The 16,862-nt window shown below is 45.7% G+C and overlaps 1 protein-coding gene across 7 annotated transcripts in view; it reads left to right on the top strand.

The window, feature by feature from the left end:
• Me3 (malic enzyme 3, NADP(+)-dependent, mitochondrial) overlaps positions 1 to 16,862 on the top strand; it is a 222,076-nt gene that overhangs the window by 191,833 nt on the left and 13,381 nt on the right. For 5 of the 7 annotated variants that reach the window (XR_003946371.1, XM_006507189.4, XM_017321926.2 and 2 more), the window contains one exon: positions 9,581 to 9,690. Coding sequence is in view for 6 of the 7 variants with exons in the window: in XM_006507189.4 (XP_006507252.1) it covers positions 9,581 to 9,690 (110 nt within the window). In the remaining variant the exon portion in view is untranslated. Of the gene's footprint in view, positions 1 to 1,851; positions 5,225 to 5,258; positions 9,257 to 9,580; positions 9,691 to 16,862 lie in introns of those variants that run through there. The other 2 variants (XM_006507194.4, XM_006507192.4) reach the window with 2 other exon arrangements.

Genomic DNA, 16,862 nt, shown 5'->3' on the forward strand with positions numbered 1-16,862 from the left:
ACTTCCATACAACCCTCAAGGACAGGGTATTGTTGAGCGTGCGCATCGCACCCTCAAAGCCTATCTTATAAAACAGAAGAGGGGAACTTTTGAGGAGACTGTACCCCGAGCACCAAGAGTGTCGGTGTCTTTGGCACTCTTTACACTCAATTTTTTAAATATTGATGTTCATGGCCATACTGCGGCTGAACGTCATTGTTCAGAGCCAGATAGGCCCAATGAGATGGTTAAATGGAAAAATGTCCTTGATAATAAATGGTATGGCCCGGATCCTATCTTGATAAGATCCAGGGGAGCTATCTGTGTTTTCCCACAGAATGAAGACAACCCATTTTGGGTACCAGAAAGACTCACCCGAAAAATCCAGACTGACCAAGGGAATACTAATGTCCCTCGTCTTGGTGATGTCCAGGGCGTCAATAATAAAGAGAGAGCAGCGTTGGGGGATAATGTCGACATTTCCACTCCCAATGACGGTGATGTATAATGCTCAAGTATTCTCCTGCTTTTTTACCACTAACTGGGAACTGGGTTTGGCCTTAATTCAGACAGCCTTGGCTCTGTCTGGACAGGTCCAGATGACTGACACCATTAACACTTTGTCAGCCTCAGTGACTACAGTCATAGATGAACAGGCCTCAGCTAATGTCAAGATACAGAGAGGTCTCATGCTGGTTAATCAACTCATAGATCTTGTCCAGATACAACTAGATGTATTATGACAAATAACTCAGCAGGGATGTGAACAAAAGTTTCCGGGATTGTGTGTTACTTCCATTCAGTATGTTAAATTTACTAGGGCAGCTAATTTGTCAAAAAGTCTTTTTCAGTATATGTTACAGAATTGGATGGCTGAATTTGAACAGATCCTTCGGGAATTGAGACTTCAGGTCAACTCCACGCGCTTGGACCTGTCGCTGACCAAAGGATTACCCAATTGGATCTCCTCAGCATTTTCTTTCTTTAAAAAATGGGTGGGATTAATATTATTTGGAGATACACTTTGCTGTGGATTAGTGTTGCTTCTTTGATTGGTCTGTAAGCTTAAGGCCCAAACTAGGAGAGACAAGGTGGTTATTGCCCAGGCGCTTGCAGGACTAGAACATGGAGCTCCCCCTGATATATGGTTATCTATGCTTAGGCAATAGGTCGCTGGCCACTCAGCTCTTATATCCCACGAGGCTAGTCTCATTGCACGGGATAGAGTGAGTGTGCTTCAGCAGCCCGAGAGAGTTGCAAGGCTAAGCACTGCAATGGAAAGGCTCTGCGGCATATATGAGCCTATTCTAGGGAGACATGTCATCTTTCATGAAGGTTCAGTGTCCTAGTTCCCTTCCCCCAGGCAAAACGACACGGGAACAGGTCAGGGTTGCTCTGGGTAAAAGCCTGTAAGCCTAAGAGCTAATCCTGTACATGGCTCCTTTACCTACACACTGGGGATTTGACCTCTATCTCCACTCTCATTAATATGGGTGGCCTATTTGCTCTTATTAAAAGGATAGGGGGAGATGTTGGGAGCCGCGCCCACATTCGCCGTTACAAGATGGCGCTGACAGCTGTGTTCTAAGTGGTAAACAAATAATCTGCGCATGTGCCAAGGGTATCTTATGACTACTTGTGCTCTGCCTTCCCCGTGACGTCAACTCGGCCGATGGGCTGCAGCCAATCAGGGAGTGACACGTCCGAGGCGAAGGAGAATTCTCCTTAAAAAGGGACGGGGTTTCGTTTTCTCTCTCTCTTGCTTCTTGCTCTCTTGCTTCTTGCTCTCTTGCTTCCTGCACCCTGGCTCCTGAAGATGTAAGAAATAAAGCTTTGCCGCAGAAGATTCTGGTCTGTGGTGTTCTTCCTGGCCGGTCGTGAGAACGCGTCTAATAACATCCCCCCAGTGATGTCACAATGTCGGTACAAGGAGCCCACTAGTCTGGCTTCCAGGCAGGCACACAAGGGACTTTCCCAGTCTGGGATTTGGGAAATGGAAGGCCTCTGAGGTCCTCCATCATACTCCAGGCTGGAATTCTGTCCACTAGTTTCTCACCAAGTGAAGCCATGGTGACCACAAAATCATTTCCAGTGGTCTGAACACTCTCAGTCTGCCCCTGGTTTGAAATCTCTCTCTTACCTAACGCTAGAATCTGGGTCTCTCTTTCGTTTGTCCATTGGATATGCACAAAATAAGTTCAGCTCAACTCCCAGCCCACAAAATAGTCCTTCGTATGCTCAAAGATGTTCATTGGGCTTCATTTCACTTTGCCTTGGAGGAATTTTAGGCTCAGTGGGCCCACTGTATCTAATCTATGGCATCCTGCTTCCTTACCTATGAATTCGTTTCCCTGGCATTCTTCTGAATGGCTCTTCAACCTCTGACCCATCACCTCTAGAACAGTCATACTCATATATGTCTGTGGCTGAATTGTAGTGAGACAGCTAGTGTCTGCTCTGTGATATCTGACCACAACTTCCCACTTCAGCTGGGCTAGCTCCTACCTTCTCCCAGTTCCTTAGGGTCTCCCCCATCCTCTCCTTCATTTCAGCCCTTATCCCTTAGTTTTCATTCAATCTACCCCACTTATCTCCTGTGTACACTTCCCATCCTTTAGTCTTGCATCTTCTGATGGGCCCCATCCATACCCACTTTGAGGCTAAATTTCTTTTCTTTTTTTTTTGTCATGTTTTTATTAGATATTTTCTTCATTTACATTTCAAATGCTATCCCCAAAGTCCCCTATACCCGCCCCCACCCTGCTCCTCAACCTGCTTCCTGGCCCTGGCATTCCCCTGTACTGGGGCATATGATCTTCTCAATACCAAGGGACTCTCATCCCATTGATGGCTGACTAGGCCATCCTCTGCTACATATGCAACTAGAGACACAGCTGGTGGGGGGGGGGGGGGGGTACTGGTTAGTTCATATCATTGTTCCTCCTATAGGGTTGCAGACACCTTTAGCTCCTTGGGTACTTTCTCTAGATCCTTCATTAGGGGCCCTGTGTTCCATTTCAAAGACCAAAAACCCTTTTGGCTCATCTAATTAGCATGGCCAATTAAAATGAAATGCTTCATCCTAACATGAGGTTTCCCCCTTTACCTTTATAAGCTGTCATTCGCCTATGGGTTAGGTCTGTCTCTCTCTATTTGGAGACAGTTCTTTGTCACCTACCCCAATAAATACCTCACTGCACCCTCCCTTGCTTCTTTCCCCTTCTCCCTCATACTCTATCAGGGTCATTGTCTCTTATTCTGTGCCCTTTGTCCCTCTGAGGCAAATAAATCTCCTTTATGCTGAGAACTTGGTCTTGAGTTGTCTTGAGCCTATACAGGTCCCTACAGATTTCACAGTATCCTGAAAGATAGGCTAGGAAAGACTCCTGAATGCAGATGGTGTTGGAGACAGGCCCTGCAGTTCGAATAGGAGTTGTCCTAGTCACAAAGAAACCTATACAGAGAGAACCATCAGCTGAAGCAAAGCCACATATAAAGGTCCACAGTGGATTGGAAGCAACAGCATATGCGCAGTGTCTAGAGATATGATGGCTTCTGAGCACTTAGGCTAGGGACAACTGAGCACTCCTGTGACGTGAACCTGGCTCCCAAAGGCAGAGGAAACCTCTTTAGAGGGAAACCTCGTTTGGTTTGGTTTGGTTTGGTTTGGTTTGGTTTGGTTTGGTTTGGTTTGGTTTGGTTTGGTTTGGTTCTCAAGTTGGGGTTTCTCCGTGTAGCCCTGGCCATCCTGGAACTCACTTTATAGACCAGGTCTTGTCTTAAATTCAGAGATCCACCTGCCTCCTAAGTGCTAAGACTAAAGGCATGAACCGCCACTACCCAGCATGAGGAAATGTTTTTTATTTTATTTTTGAGAACTTGATGAGCACGCCCAAATCACTTCCTCTCCTCCCTTCCCCCTCTGGCTCCTTCCATACCTCAAAATCCATGAACTCTTGTACTTTAGTTATTGTTGGTACCTGGAACTGAGGGCCCTATATGGGGCTGTGTTCAGAAAGATGTGGAGAATTGGGGTAGAGGGGAGCCAACTTACGGTGAGAACAGTCATTGTATGATCCTGGCCAGCAACGGAATGCAGTAGTTCCACAGAGAGAGGGCTTTGCCCTGAATCCCAGCCCCAACTGCACAAACTCCTTTGTGCAGGAATCTCAAAGTCTCTCAAAGAGCACTCTGCTCCAGCTAAGGGGGGGGGGGTGCATCAAGGTGAAGTCTCTGGTCAATACATTTAGAGACTGCTGGGTTAAACCTTTTTCTTGAAGCATAGCTTTTCAAAGCCTTTAATACACACTACGTCTGGTATGTGTAATATAAAGAGTTATCCAAACTTATTTTACTAAGGAAATTTATCTGAGAGCATTTCAAGGGCATAGAGTTTAATGGAATGTGTAAAATAAATTTTTAAAGACCTGGAGTTTCATGATTCTGCCAGTTCTAGTTTCTGGGTGAAAAAAAAAAAGAAATAATTTTCCATGGGGTGATGACTGGTAATTTCAGTGGGCACTAGGCCAAGAGAGATCTGCATGTGGTTTTCACAGGGAAAACGGAGCAGGCTCACTTGAGAATAGGATCCTGTCTTGAATTCAGTCACTGGATTCACATGCAGGCCTAGCAGGCTCACCTGTTCCTTCCAGCTCCGTCATATGTCTTCAGGCCTGAAAGGGTCAGACCAGATGTTGAGAAAACGGCAGGCCCTGGTCTCTGGAGCAAAAATCGACTGTGGCCTCTGGAATGCTCTGCTCTCACCAGCACTCCTCTCTGCACCTCTGTGCAGGAAAACCCCTCAGATCCCCTCATCCCAAAGAGGCTTGGCCCCAAGTGGTAGGTGCCCAGCTCTGTTGTCCTTGGCCTGAGTCTCCTTAACCTGTCACACAAGTCACCATTTTACAGCCTGTTAGAAAAATCAGACATCCACACATCATCTTGTGCCTATAAGTGAGCCCTAGCCTTGGAAATGGAGAGGCTTCCATGACGGTTCAAGGCTGCTTCCCAGCTGCACCGCCAAGTAGAAAAAGTAGAGAAGTACAGGAGGCTTGGGAGAGCCTCTTTCTCCGTGGCAGGACTTCTGCGTGAGAGGAGCATCCGATCGTCCTCTGCTGTTGCCAGGGCTACAGGGTAAAGGGTCAAAGGTGCAGATGGGGGCAGGTAAGCAGGAACCTCTCGGGTTCAGGGTGTTTTCCGGCAAGGCAAGACTAAAGACACAGGCTGAGCTAAGACTGACTTAAATGTAAGAGCCCAGAGGGGAGGAGAGTGGGGCATCCTTGGACTGCTCCTGAATTATATATAGCCACCTGCTGGTCTGCCTGTGTACGTACAGAAAGGACCCAAGGGCTGATGCTCCAGATTGCCTTGGCATGCGCAACTCTTACAAGGACCTAGGAAGGGCGCCCTTTCCTGCCTCCCCCACAACATCTTAGTCTTAACAGAATCTCTGAGGGATGTACATTTGTCAAGTCCAACCTCGAGCATTAAGTAACCCTTCTGATGGTCTCAGATAGGGAACTATGGAGCCAGAGAAACAGAAAGGAAACTCAGGCAAGACTCCGGGGTTTTCAGAGACAATGGAAGAGAACAGCTTTTCTGGCTCCCTGTTTTGTGTTTTCTGCATCCGTGGATCATCCCAGCTGAGAAAGAGGTCAAGCCCCACTACCTACTGTGTTTCTTCTTCTCTATATCTAGGTTACTTTTAACATAAAACCGAAGGCCTGCCAGGTTAGAACCACTCAGGATTCCCTCTCTGGAAGCAGTGTGTGCATGGTAAAGTAGTATGAAGACAGAGGGTGTGATTCAAAGCTTGGTGTGCTGCCGGGCTGCCGGTAACTCACAAAGGCCAACTATTTTTCTCCCTTGTTCTTGGTATGTTATAAGCATTTAATAGATAGTTAACATTTGTTTCTATAAAACATGTTTCCATAAAAGCCTGTTTTTCACCATACATGGTTGAATTGAGAGCTGTGTGTTTTCACTTGACCCGTTTAGATTTTCATTTTGAATTTTTGGCTTTGTTCTTAATCAAGTTGTGACTTGTTTAACAAGTTAGGAGGTAAATTCACAACAATTGTTTCAAGTATCTACTCTTCTAAAAATTACTGAATGAGAGTATTGGCTCATCACAGAAGCCATAGAGAAGAGGCTGGTGGGGAGAGGGATAGGATAACACAGCTCCAGGCTCCCAGGTCACAGTGAAGAGAAATGGCAGATACAAACAAGAGTAGAAGAGAGGGAGAACAGGAGTGGAAGTGAGCTTTAGTCAAAGACTGGAAGGGGTCAGTGTATAAACCCCATAACAGGGGCTATTCCTGGACCAGGGAGCATCCTTGGGGATACACACCCCACGAAGATCAGGCTTGTGAAGGTTCTGACATGCTTGGCACTGTGAGACTCTTGGGTTCATGTGGCTCAATTTTGTTTGTTTGTTTTTTCAATTCTGAGTCAGAATTAAATTGGCCTGAACTGTTGGAGTTCTGTTCTATATTCTGTGAAACCAAGGGAGACTTCTTATGTACAATTAAATGAAACGTAATGAAATGTGGAACAGTAATACACTGAATAGAGATAGTTATAATTTTTGCCTTCTTTTTACCTTACCAAATGGGCAGCACTGCTTCAAGGACGGGGTGTGCATGAGTACATGTTAGTATGTGGTGGAAAGATCCACACACATAACTGGTTGTGTTGTCTAAAGTCTTCAGATTTTTTTAGCCCCAGGCTAGTTGTGAAACAACAGTGAAAGTCTTATGTATAGTAAAATGTCAAGACATTCTGTTCCCTACTCCCAGTCCAAATACTTGCAATTCATGACCTGAACAAAAAAAAATTCACAGTACATTTTGGCTTGACAGGCGTGTCATTATGTTTATGAGTGGGTGGTTTTATTTATTATTTCTATTCATACTGTAATTGTTTTTCTGTATCCATGGGAGATTTGTTCTGAAACTCCTATAGATGTCAAAACTGTGCATGGTCAAATCCCCTATGTAATATAATCTACATATACACTGTTCTATATAATCATCATGTGTATATTACTAATGATACCTTATACATTGTAAATACTACACCAGTAACTGTTACTTTACACTGTTTAATAACTAATGACAAGAATCGTTTTTTAACATTTCCAGTGTAGGATTGCTGAACCCATGAATGCAGAATCTACAGATATGAAGGACTAACATATTCTTACAGAGTGTTGCATGGTGCATAGTACTGCTTGTCAACAGAATAGTATACCATGGCGTCTTAGTTAAGGTTTCTATTGCTGTGAAGAGACGCCACGACCATAACAATATAAGGGAAACTATTTAATTGGGGCTGGCTTATAATTTCAGAGGTTTAGACCATTATCATAGCAGGAAACAGCAGCATACAAACAAACATGGTGCTGGAGATGGGCTGAGAGTTTACATCTTGATCCGCAGGCAGCAGAAAGAGAGTGCTTCCACACTGAACAGTGCATGAGCATATAAGACCTTAAAGCCCACCACCTTGATGATGACACACTTCCTCCAAAAAGGCCACACCTACTCCTATAAGGCCACACCTCCTCATAGTGTTGCTCCCTATGGACCTGTGGGAGCCATTTTTATTCAAACCACTGCACATGGACTACATTATTAAAAGAAATTATGGAACTGCTTTCTAAAAACTAGAAAAATATGGCAATCTGTATTTAATTATACACAGAGATAGCAATATGGAATGTTGATAATCATACTAATGGTACAAGGGAACCCAAAGAGAAACATGTCATAGCCCTCCCTACTGCCATCCCATTGAGCTACACATGGAGAAATCATTAAGTCGCCTGAGGGTCACAGTGAAGCCCAAGGCCAGTGCTATGTGCTTCTCAGCATCCAACCCAGTTCCTTACACCTCACTCTTCTCCCCCTTTCTGGAGTCCTCTGGAGCTAGATCTGTGATTTAAAACTTCTCCTCCATCCTGTTACTCTGCTCCCTCTTCCTGTCCTGAAGCCGTCTAGTGCTCCCACCATCAGCTCTGACTAAGACTCCAGAAAATATGAGGCAGGTACGCAAGCTTACCCAGCCGCTGGCATTTATATCCAACAGAAGAAGAAGCCATGATCAAAAAAGGAGGTCAAAGCAGTGTTTTCTGGGTCATGTCAGAGCTTTTCACTCCCTCATAGCCAGTGACCTCATCAGAACATCACCATCAAATAGGTCCCACACGCCCCTTCTAGAAAGAAAGGAATAAATCTCTCCACAGCTTGTCCCAAGTAGGCCTCATGTTTGCGGTCAACACCACTGTGGCAAGAGCAGGCCATTTCTCCCTATCATACACCCAGGACTCCTGGTCTAGTGTGTATCAATCAGAACTACTTATTTCTAAATGAATATGACGTGTTCCTGAAATCACAAATTAATTCCTGGGATACTAATACCATGTTATAACAGAATCCCAAGTGTGAGAGAGCATACAGCCTTGCAAGACTGTTGGAAAAGTAGTGGCCCCAGGGGACAGCTAAATTTTAACTAAGACAGGATAGGGAGCAGAGTAATGGGATCTTAATACATGTTTATTTATATACTAATGAATTAAATTATTTATACGATGACTGCTCAAAGAAGGCCTGGGAGATACAGCTACCAAACACTAGAATCAAAGGACAGCGAGAACTTAGACCTCTATGTGAAGCTCTTAGGCTGAGAGGTCTTCCTACAAATGAGCTAGCAACTTCTCTCTTGGCTGCCAAGAAGGAACAACTATTAAACAGAAAAATGAAACACTAATAAACCCAATATTATTTTTTCAAGGCCATGAAATCTAATAGGCATAGACTTCCAATAAGTCATGTCAAGCAGCTTACTGGACGTGGCCTTCATCTCCCAAGACTGTGTTTCTTAGTTGTCTAGCTTTTAGAATCACAACCATCTGAGGAGCTTGCTGAAAATGCAGGTTCCTGAGCCTCATCCCACAGTCCTGAGTAAAGTCATCTGTGAGATGGATATGGAGATCCACATTTTCAATGAGTTGACTAACTGTTCTTCGATTCGTGGAGTGTAGGGAACATCTTTACCAAGATACCAGTGGCTTCATGGGATAACCTTCCTCAGCCTTGTTTATGTCTTCTTAGAGAATAACACGTGAATGCATGGAGTGAAATGACTCTAAGCCTCAATGTCTGGAGATGGTAACAGTGGGCTTCAGAAGCTCCCAGATCCAGAGTGATTCTGCTCACTGTTGGGTTGGGAGCGAGCTTTCTGCTTGGATCTTGGACGGTCACAGGTTGCAGAGAAGGTCAGTCCCATCTCAGCCTTGCTGTTACTACTACCATCAGAATGGTGCCTTGTGGGTAGCCCATAGTTCACATTAGATACACTGAGGTTGACTTGGTTGGTTATGAAGCCCTTGGTCCCTACACTCTCTCATTTACATGCCTAAGGGAATAGACAAAGGTCTACTTCTAGGACTTGCTGATCCAGCCAGATGACAAAAATAAGAGGAAGTACACAGACTGTCCTTACCTCTTGTCCTGAGCTTGCCCTGTATCCAGTTCAGGCAGGATCCTCTCCAGGAGGTAATAATCGTACATTCTTTCCTCTGTCTTTCCCTGCTCTACAGGTTCGGAATAAATTGCCTCATCCAGTTCGAAGACTTTGCCAATGCCAATGCCTTCCGTCTACTCAACAAATACCGCAACAAGTACTGTATGTTCAATGATGACATCCAAGGTACGTTTTCACCTAACGAAGTCACTGGATAATAATGCTTTTTCACAAGGCTCACCCAAATGCCAAAAGCAGGAGGGAAACGTCATCTCATAGCTGGTGTGCTGCCAGATGCTGTTAAAGAAACAATATTAGACTTGGAGTCAACTTCTCCTTGGCTGATTCTTAGCTCTGTGACCTTGAACATATCTCAAAGTTTGCTAAGCTTTGATGTGCTTAAGCACCAAATGGAAATCATTACTACTTCAGAGGGAGGTAAGAACTGTATGGTTTAATATCTGTAAGAAGTTCTATACACTATTGTCAATTATTAGCTACCTGAACTTGGAAAATCACTTCTCCGGCTATAATTTTATTTTCTGTTCTAAGATGGAAATAACTACTTCAGAAACACATTGTAAAGATTTCAAGGGCCAGGGGTGGAAGCCTCATTGGTTAAGAAGCACGCACCTTCCTAACCATGAAGACTTGCGTTGGATTCCACACAAACCTTTGCAACTGCATATGACTGTAACCCCAGTGTGACAGACACAGAAGGATCGCTGGCGGTTCTGGCCTCCAGACTAGCTCTAGTTTCAAAGAGAGGCCACATCTCAATGAAATAACATACAGAGACCCAGTGTCTTCCTCTGTTGGTGGGCACACTAGCACCATATGCTTATACCACACACACACACACACACACACACACACACACACACACACGCACACACACACACACACACACAGAGAGAGAGAGAGAGAGAGAGAGCGCTTATACATAGAAAATATTACGTTTGACTTATCAGATCAAAACATCCCTGTCAGCCATGATGAGTCCTTCCCTAAGCTTGGCTAATATGTGCTGCTGAGAGACACTGGTAACCAGAGACACAGAACATTTCAAAAGTCAATGTAAAGCATTATTTTACTCCATGTCCCTTGGTCACCTGTCATAGAGCTTTAAAACACCAAGGAGTTGCATGCTGCTTTGGAGGTACCCATATCTGAAGCTAGAGTGGAACAGAGGCTTCTCGGGTGCTCCTCCGATCTGACCCCAGAGTTCTCAGCTGGACATTGTCCCTAGAGTTCCATTAGGCCCAAGAGAAACCTTGATAGGTCAACATATCTTGCTACTTAGCAAATGAAGTTTGGTGGGCCAAGTCTATGAAAGCAGAGGTCCGCAGTAGGTGAAAAGAATAAGCTGATGTGGAATGGCTTATGCTTGAGTAAAGGCTGACTACATTCTACAGATGATTGCTTACACCCAAAATGATGGCGAGGCTTCATGGAGTCAGTTAGAGATAGACTAGAGAGAATATAAACTCACTTTAAAGTTTATTGCCGAATGTTTGTGACATACTAGGCACTGTCCAGAGAACTGTACATAATTTAATCCTGTGAGATATTAGTATCTGTGCCTTATAAATAAAGAAACTGAGGCACAAAGAGAATAAGTAACTTACTGAACCAGTAAGTGTCCAATCGAACGTTTGTCCCGGGCATCTGGACTCTAAATCCCACATTCATAACCGCTTACCATACTGCTCTATGTCTAAAATCACAGAGCCAAATGCCTCTTTTCTCTGTGGTCCACATTATAGGGTAGCAGAAATATGATGAATGATTTTGGGAGACTTTGTTGTGAGCTTTCAAGGGGTGGCATAACACAGTTATAGCATACTATTAGAGAATTGAGTTCAAGCATAGGATTTCAGGACCTGGAAAGTAGATGCCCAGAGAAGTGGAGACCCTGAAGAGAAAGCTCAGCTTCTCGCACTGTCTCTCCAGCCCCCCTGAGGCCTGCACCTGCAACAGGCATTGGTGAGCGATGCCAACCTCATCCCAACAAGTCAAGTCCCCTGAAGCTGCAGCAGAACAGTCCAAGAAGACCAGCTGGAGGCTGAAGGGCATTCTTCCAGCCTGCCAGTCACCTCACAGGCAGCATGTGCCTGTGGCCTCGGAGGAAGCACCTGCTGACTAGTCGTCATGCCACTCACACGTGAGTCAGCAACGGGACAGCTATCCTCTGCGTCCCCTGGGCTGCCAAGTGGAAAACAAGTCCATTCAGGCAGCACACCAGGTGCAGACTCCAGATGTACAGGCAGACAGACAGACTCATGTGTGTACATCCTCATAAACACACACAGGAACAACGGCAGGCCCCTGCTGCCCGTCTACCTCTCTCTCCCACAGACTCATGCCACAGTGTTCCTCCAAGATGGAAACATGACTCACTGTGCAAGCCATCCCTTTGTGAGAAACTTTGCACTCATTTGCTGAAACACACGAACTGGAGAGCAAGGACCGCTTTCCTGTCTTCTACTCATCCCTTCAGTTTGGTTGGTTGTTTTTTTGTTTGTTTGTTTTGTTTTTTGTTTTTAAACAGTCTCTTGTAGCCAAGCCTGCTCTCAAATGTCTATTCCTCTTGCCTCTACTTCCCAAGTGCTGGAGGTACAGCTGAGTGCCACCATGTCCAGCTATTTCCCATCACCTTGGTCCCGAGGAATTCCTTTGTCCTTCAAGGCTCAGCTCAATGGGTGGCCTGCCCGGGAATGGTCTGGTTTGGGTACCTATGCAGGTGCTCTTCGCCATCTGTTCTTACACTGGTCCATTCTGAGTGGTGTGGTGGTTATCACGTTCACCTCTCAGCGATTGGTTCTACATGACTGTAACAAATAACTGAGAACACGGCTTAAGGAAGGCAAGATTTCTTGTGCTTGCTGTTTGAGAGGTTTCTGTCCATGATCCTCTGGTGAGTCTGAGCATCATAGCAGGAGTTGGGGCAGAGCTGCTCAATGGCAACAGAAAGTAATGAGAAAAGAGCAAAATGGTCTCAGGACCAGATACATTCTTGAAACGCATGCCCCTGGCAACCATTTTCTCCAACCGGCCCCCGCTTCCTAATTTTCATCATTTCTAGCATCATCCTCAGATTCTGAGTCCATCAATGAACTCACTGATGAATCAAAACTCTCATGATCCAATCACCTCTCAATGACTGGATCTACCAAGGGCCAACGATGTTTCAACACGTGAGCTTTATAAAAGTGCATCATATCCAAACCGGTGAACTTTAGATGCTTCTGTTGTATTCTCTGCCTCTCCCTAAACATCAGCTTTTGCAGTCAGGAACCATGGCTTACTTATTTTTGATCCCCAGTTCTCAACACAATGATTGGCACATTGTAGTAAGAGTGGTACGTGATATCTGCACGTACAAACGACACAGTCATCATCCCACCTCTCCCTGGAGAAAGGCCATGCTGGCCCCTGCTTTGCAGCCTCTCTTTTCTGACCATCATGCAACTTCACCACATATCTGCTCATACATAATTGCATATGAATGAACAATTTTTAATTAAATCAATTCATTTGTTTAAATTCATTATTCTGATACACACACACACACACACACACTCACACACACACAGATGAGATAGAAATTTCCTGATTTTTTTCTCAGAAATTAAGACTGAAGTCATGAATTTAGAACTCCTGAGAAGAGCTGGTAGACAGAACAAGAAATGACAGGATCTCCATCAGATCATCGCAGCCTTGGGTGATCACAGCCCAGTATGTACATGCACCCTTATAACTAATCAAAATGTGAGGAGGTTGGCATGGAACACACCCACGTCTTTCTTCAAGGGAAGATACACTGCCTTCACTGATGCAGACAGAGCCTCAGCGGCAGAAATTCCCTAAGTGATGAACGGTGTCTATTCACTCTATCCCTGTCCTGGACTGAGCTTCTAGTGAGGTTAGTTGAGGATTTGAGGTCTATAGTGGGTCTCAGTATCCTTCTCTGCCTCTGTCCACACAGCCACAAGCTTAGACAGGTATAGTCCATCCCAGGAAAACATGGGAATAATCTCAGAACTTGCCTGTGACCCACATACTGAAAGGACTGGAACAAAGTGGCCCCCGTGGAAATAAAGCTATCACCATTCTGCCTGCTTTCAGCATGAGCCCTGCCTCTTACATCAGTGGAACAGGAAAGGATGGAACAATGGTTCTCAGGAGCCCCCCACCCCCAGGCTGAGCTTCTAATGGGCTCTACTGTGCATGGGTGTCAAGCACCTCGTTTGTATTGTCTGAGTCACAGACCCCATGGGGCCCATGGGGTTGAAGTCTGGAGCCACAGCACAAAAAGACTTCCTTCTGTTGGCCTCCTCTGTCCTCACCCCAACTCTGGCTCACAGGAATCCCCAGCCCAGGCTAGGCTGGCTGGTTCTTGGTGAACAGGGCTACCAATGCTCTGACTCATCGCTGGCAACCTCTTCAGGAATTTTGGAATAGGCAGAGGCTCAGGTGACTTTTGTTGTTTCAGCTGGGAACATCCCTGCTCTTAGGGGAGAAGAGAGAGACAGGAAATGGGGACGGGCAGTGAAGTGGTCATGCTGCAGACAGATTAATTTTGACCTTGGGAAGGATAGCTTGCACGAAAGAAGTCAGGTACAGAATACTGCTGATCGAGTGACCTTGGGCCCTGTCCTCTACTGCAAACTAACCACATAGTGAAACTAACTCATCAACTCCAGAACACACTGCACAGGACCAGCCTCACCCTCTTAGTCCTTCTAAATCTTCAAGGACTGGTCACCTGAGAGGATGCTTATATCCTATGTCACCTCTTCACATTTTTGTTTGGTCAGTTTTTTTGTTTGTTTGTTCTCCAGATAGGGTGTCACTGTGTAGTTCAGGCTAACCTTGAACTTGAGGTGATCTTTCTGCCTTCACTGCCTTTCTGCTGCTTGGAATCACAGAACTGCATGCCTGGTACTCCGTACTTTCAAGTGTCAGTGAATGGGCCAGAATATTTAACAGACATCAGATAGAGATGGGTCTGTCTCTGAATCGTCACTTTTCTGCTCTGTGATTGTAGCCAAGTGGTATATGTTCTCAGAGCATCCTTTACCCCTCCTCTGAAGCGATTTAGCAGCCATGACTAATGATTAGCAAGTATCAGAGCAGCCTGTATGCTCCTCTCAGGCCAGCACTTACTGCTGTGAGTTGAAATTACCCATGTTGCACTAACTGGGGGTGTGGTGGGGTGGGGTGGAGTGAGGTGTACAGGAACAGCCACGCTGAGGTTCTAGTTCATGGTCCCAATGCTAATATTTTGAGTGCACAAGGATGGAGAGGAGGGAGGGGAATTGAAACCCAAGATAGAGCATTGTCGAAAATGAGGGGAGTGTGTGACTGCAATGCTACTGAAGTCTGATGAGGAGGGAGCCATGGGCGCCATGCTTTCCCACACTTTTCTGAGGTGATCTGGCAGTGCCGGCCTGTCTTGCATTGTGGGGTTTCCCTGCAGCCTTGGTTCTGAACATAAAACATGCTAACTTTGCACTGTATGTGCCATTCTAACATGCAACACCAACCCAGGCTGCCTGAGCTGCCCGGGCTCAGCTTGAGACTGCTATCTGCCCCAAACTGCAGTGTCTCTGCTGGCTTGTATTAATTTTTGATTATTGCACACTCAGAAGCTTTTGATGGTTGCTATGTTTTTCTGAACCTCCACTTCATGACTCCACGTGGGGTTACAACTCATGGTTTCATATGGTGTGCTCTAGAGCACGCTGGGACTCTAGAAAAGTTCCCTTATGACACAGGGCACTGCTGAAGTGGTCTCAAAAACCTTGCAGGGTGTCAGGAAAGAGAAATCTGACTCTTCTGAAGTGACGCTGGTAGCTCCTAGAGAACGAGCCTATATTGTGGCCCTTTCTGCATTCAGTGCCTTTGATGGCCTCACTTCAGCCCCCAATGCGTGCAAATGAATCCATGGAGGCAGTGGGCGGCTGCTGTGGGAAAGGGATGCCGTGAAACATGACAAAGGCCTGCTTGGCTTCATAGAAGCCACTTAGTCCTCAGAGACCCAGAGCTCCACAGGCACCTCAGCCAGACCTTGATCAGCCACCTCTTCCTGTCCCTCTAGCTACCAGCTACTGTCGCTGTCACCAATTCCTCCTGAAAGCTGTTTAGCAGATCAACTTGGTCAGATGTGATTGTTAAAAGGAATATTTTCAGCCTGTCCTTTTGTGCCATTTCCTAAACGTACGGCCTCAAGTCCTCTGTTTGCAGGAAGTGTAATTATGGAACATTCCCACTGAATAAGAAAGTTTGTTTATCTTTCATCACGAATGGGAACAACCAGTTCGCATCACTTGTGGGCACAAGCCAGGCTCTCCCACAACCCTAGACTCTCAGACTTCTTGGGGTGGTTACCTCCAAAAATCTCAGCAATTTTCCTCCTCTCCAATTTTAAAATTCCAGGCACAGAGTCCAAGAACTGACCCACCCCGCCCCACCCGACAACGGGAGTTAATGGTGGAGACAGTAACTTGCCTTGTCAAGCTCCTGTTTTATCATTTGGGATCTAAGAACTAATCCCTGGGAGCTTTCTCTCTTGGGTTCTGATCTGGAATTAAGAGAGTTTGCACCCCTGCCCCAGAGTGAGGCCTTAAGAGCAAGACCCAGAAAGGTGACTATGAAGAAGCAGCTGAAGAGACGGCCTGTAGATGTATATCCCTGGAGCAAAATTCAGAAAGAGTTCTCCCAAGGAGTGATGGGCAGCAGTGCCAAATACTGCTAAAAGGTTAAGGCACAGGAAACTGAGAAATAACCAGTGAAGTTGACAAGGAGGAGCTGCCCGGTGACGCCGACAAGAGGTGAGCCGTTCACTTCTGTCCACTGGATTCCACAGAGACAAAGAAGAAAATAAATGGAGGCCATGGTCACATTCAGCCCCTGGAAGAGCTTGACTATAAAAGGCAGTACAGACCTGGGTTGGGACTACAAGGCTCTCTTTTTAAGAAACAGAAGTTTTACAGTGTGTTTACGCACTGATGGGGATGAATCCAGCAGAGAGGGAGGCACTGAGGATAAAGAACAGAGGAACGAACTGGAGAACAAATCTCATGGGTTCCTGAGAACGAGATGCCGTGCAGGAGGTGGCTTTGCCTAGGACCTCCACCGTCTCTGAAGGGATGGCAAAGGCTGTGGAATGAGGCAGAGGGTCTGGAGACCTGTTGAGAAGGCTCACAGCTTCTGGGCAACTGTTGCGTTCTTCTTTATACATTCAAGTGGAGTCCCAGCATAGCCACTCAATTCAGCTTCTCATGACTGCTTCTATTTCCTTTGAGCCTCACTTTCCTAACAAGGAGTAAAAAACTGAAAATCTCAATAGAGGG

Source organism: Mus musculus, chromosome 7, assembly GCF_000001635.26.
Source record: "Mus musculus strain C57BL/6J chromosome 7, GRCm38.p6 C57BL/6J".
Taxonomy (NCBI): domain Eukaryota; kingdom Metazoa; phylum Chordata; class Mammalia; order Rodentia; family Muridae; genus Mus; species Mus musculus.